Source organism: Gymnogyps californianus, chromosome 1, assembly GCF_018139145.2.
Source record: "Gymnogyps californianus isolate 813 chromosome 1, ASM1813914v2, whole genome shotgun sequence".
Lineage (NCBI taxonomy): Eukaryota > Metazoa > Chordata > Aves > Accipitriformes > Cathartidae > Gymnogyps > Gymnogyps californianus.
In genome coordinates this window covers 371,779-375,000 of record NC_059471.1, presented here as the reverse complement: position 1 = coordinate 375,000, position 3,222 = coordinate 371,779, and the positions used below count along the sequence as shown (strand labels likewise).

At 46.8% G+C, this 3,222-nt stretch overlaps 1 protein-coding gene across 1 annotated transcript; it reads right to left on the bottom strand.

Annotated features, from left to right (window-relative positions):
* Positions 1-1,812: 1,812 nt before the first annotated feature.
* Positions 1,813-2,769, bottom strand: LOC127023831 (olfactory receptor 51E2-like). Its single transcript, XM_050908149.1, has one exon. It carries the CDS (start codon positions 2,767-2,769, stop codon positions 1,813-1,815), a length of 957 nt encoding a protein of 318 aa, XP_050764106.1.
* Between the last annotated feature and the right edge of the window lie 453 nt (positions 2,770-3,222).

Genomic DNA, 3,222 nt, shown 5'->3' with positions numbered 1-3,222 from the left:
AAGGACAATCAAGCACTGTAATAGAGACCCAAAGAGGTTGTGCAACATCCATCCCTGGAAGCTTTCAACACCGAACTGGATAAAGCCCTGAGCAACCTTGTCTGACCCTAGAGCTGCCCCTGCTTTGAGCAGGAGGTTGGATTAGAGATGTCCTGAGGTCACTTCCAACCTGAATTACCCTGTGATTCTATGATAATCACCTACTAATGGAGACATCAGTGTTCAAGAGCCCAGGTCCCCAGGGCTCCTGATGGAGTGTGTATCAGCCTTCTTAATAGTACCTGGTGCTGCTCTAGTCACCTGTGAAGGGTCCTGCTGTGCAAGGCTTTGTGCACTACTGCCTTGTGTAGTGTTCAAATTAGAGATCACACACCCCTGGCACCTCTCACTGGAGGAATCCCAGGGGCTGTTGCAGTGGGAACAGCAAACACGGCCCTGTGCATGGCAATGCAGCCACCTCAAGGATGAAGACCACAATTCATGATATCCAACAACAAGGTAAGAGTTCAAACTGAGAGGAAAAAGAAGAGATTGCTTGTTTCTTTCTATTTATAAAGAAATTGATTTATTTTTAAAAAGACAAAGCACATTAGGAAAAAAACTGGAAGTGAACACTCTTCAAATCTGTAAGTTTCTTTGTAAAACCATATTGTACAACATCCTTTCCCAGGATCTTTAACCTTTTTCCAAAATATGAAGTGGTGTCTCCATCCTTAGAGATATTCAAAAGCTGTCTGGACACAGTCCTGGGCAACTGGCTCTAGCTGGCCCGGCTTGAGCTGGGGGGTTGGACAAGATGACCTTCAGAGGTGCCGCCAACCTCAACCATTCTGTGATTCTGTGATGGTGTGAAAACAAATGCAGTTTGCTTTCAGACCTTCTTCATTGGCCCTAAGGCTTGCTGGCTTTCATTGTATTAAAAGAGTTTTGTAGTAGTGTCCCACTGGTAGAGGAGTCATGACAATAAAGAGAGGAAAGGCTGTCATGTACTCTGTTTCATGGGGAATACCTAGGAAGTATAAAAAAAGCTTGAAAGCTGAAGATCTTGACCTTAATTCATAACTTCTTAGGAATTCCAAGCATGTGTGAAGTCAAAGGTATGAAACACCTTTGACTTGGAAATACCACTTCCTTCAGCTTGGAAGTATCACTAACATCTGTAACTTGCTTATTTTTTCTCTTGAGACATTGTCATTTTATTGAATATAATTATTAATTGAAATTATTTTTACAACTGCTACCAATAACTCTGGATCTGAAATTTTTCCAGAGCATCTGCTACAAGGAGGCTGAGCTGTCTTGACTGAACACCCAACATCTATAATGTCACTTGCTATAATTATTTTACTTAGAGATTGATGCTACAGCCAAAGTTTCTGGCAAAAATTTTGCTAAAACGTTTTTGGAAAGTGAATGTGCCACAAGCAGAAACCATGAATTAACTAAATCATTCAAAAAACACTATAGCATTCACTCAGCTCTGCCATTGTTACGGGTGAGATGGGAACAAAGAAATGCAATGTCAAGGCATCTTTATTAGTTTCCTGAGCCACTTTTCCTTCCCATTGTGCTACCTGCTGGATCAGGGTTGGATTTTGATCATTGTAATAGATTCTCTCCAAGTTTGGTGAGGGTAAACACTCTTAGAAGGAGTTTACAATTGCTATTTACTTTTTGCCTTGTGGTAGCACCTCAGAGTCTCCTGCCATGTGCTAGGTGCCATACAAACAGAGGACAGTCCTGCACCAAAGACTCAAGTGTAAAACAAGATGAACTGGTGCAAGGATACAGGAGACAGCAGCCGAGCACAGGTCACTGGGCAGTTCTGTCATTGTGTATATGAATTAAATGCAGGATCCTCCTCTGTATCTCTTTGGTCCTCACCCCGTAGATGATGGGGTTGAGCACAGCAGGCACCAGGATGTAGATGTTCCCCATGGTGATATGGACCAGTGGAGCCAGGTCCTTCCCAAACCTGTGCACCACGGACAGCCCAATCAGGGGCACGTAGAAGGCCAGGACCACGCAGATATGGGCAATGCAGGTGCTGAACACCTTGAGCCTCTCCTTCCACGATGCCAGCCGCAAGACAGCCTTGAGGATCAGGATGTAGGAGAGGCAGATGAGGATGGCGTCCAGCCCCATGACCAGCAGGATGGCGGTGAGGCCGTACACCACGCTGGGGGTGGTGTTGGCGCAGGCCAGGTTCATCACGTCCTGGTGCAGGCAGAAGGAGTGTGACAGCACCCGGGAGCTGCAGAAGGGAAGGGGCAGGAGGAGCAGAGGCAAAGGCAGGAAGAAGAGAACTCCCCTGGCCATGGCTACCAGCCCTATTTTCACTGTCGCAGCATTGGTGAGGATGGCAGCGTGTCTCAGCGGGTGGCAGATGGCGACGTACCGGTCCACGGCCATGGCCAGGAGGACAGTGGACTCGATGGCCGAGAGGGTGTGGATGAGGAACATCTGGACAAGGCAAGCGCCGAAGCTGATCTCCCTGGTGTTGAACCAGTAGAAGGAGAGGACACGTGGCACCGTGGATGTGGACAAGGCCAGGTCGATGGCAGCCAGCATGCAGAGAAAGAAGTACATGGGAGCGTGCAGGCTGGGCTCCGTCTTCACGATGAACAGCACTGCGCAGTTGCCTGTGACCGCCAAGATGTACGCGGAGCACAGAAGGATCGCCATCCAGAAATGGGCAGCCTCCAGCCCCGGGATGCTGGCCAAGACGAAGGAGGATGGGCTGAGGTCAGAGCTGTTGGGGAAGGGCATGGCACATGGGGTGAAGAGCAGTCATGCTATGCCATGGCACATCCCCTGCTGCAAGGGAAAGAGAAACAGCAGCTTTATAAATCCGTTCCCATGACTGTGAATCCCATGGGGCCGGGCCTGTGAAATGCGAGGGAATCTTATAGTTGCCATACTGATACAGAGAGCTCCTCTCTTATTTCTTTAGCCCATTATGGCTATATACAATAACATAGGCAGCCACAAAATGGTGGCATTTGAATTTGAACAGGAATTGCTCGAATTCTCTTAAATGCAGAACACTGTAAAAACAACATTTTAAATGATAAACCCAACAGCCGAACTTGTTTTCTTTTATTTTTAAAGGGCAAAATTAAAAAAAAAAAGAAAACAGATTTTTAGTGCTTCCTGTTAAACTTCAGTTCTGCTTGAGTTTTTCCATATATGCTGTGCTGCCCTGTCAGATGTGTACTCTGT

What these genes read in the sequence shown, in the direction of transcription:
- LOC127023831 (XM_050908149.1), bottom strand. Translation starts at nt 2,769, where the DNA reads ATGCCCTTCCCCAACAGCTCTGACCTCAGCCCATCCTCCTTCGTCTTG.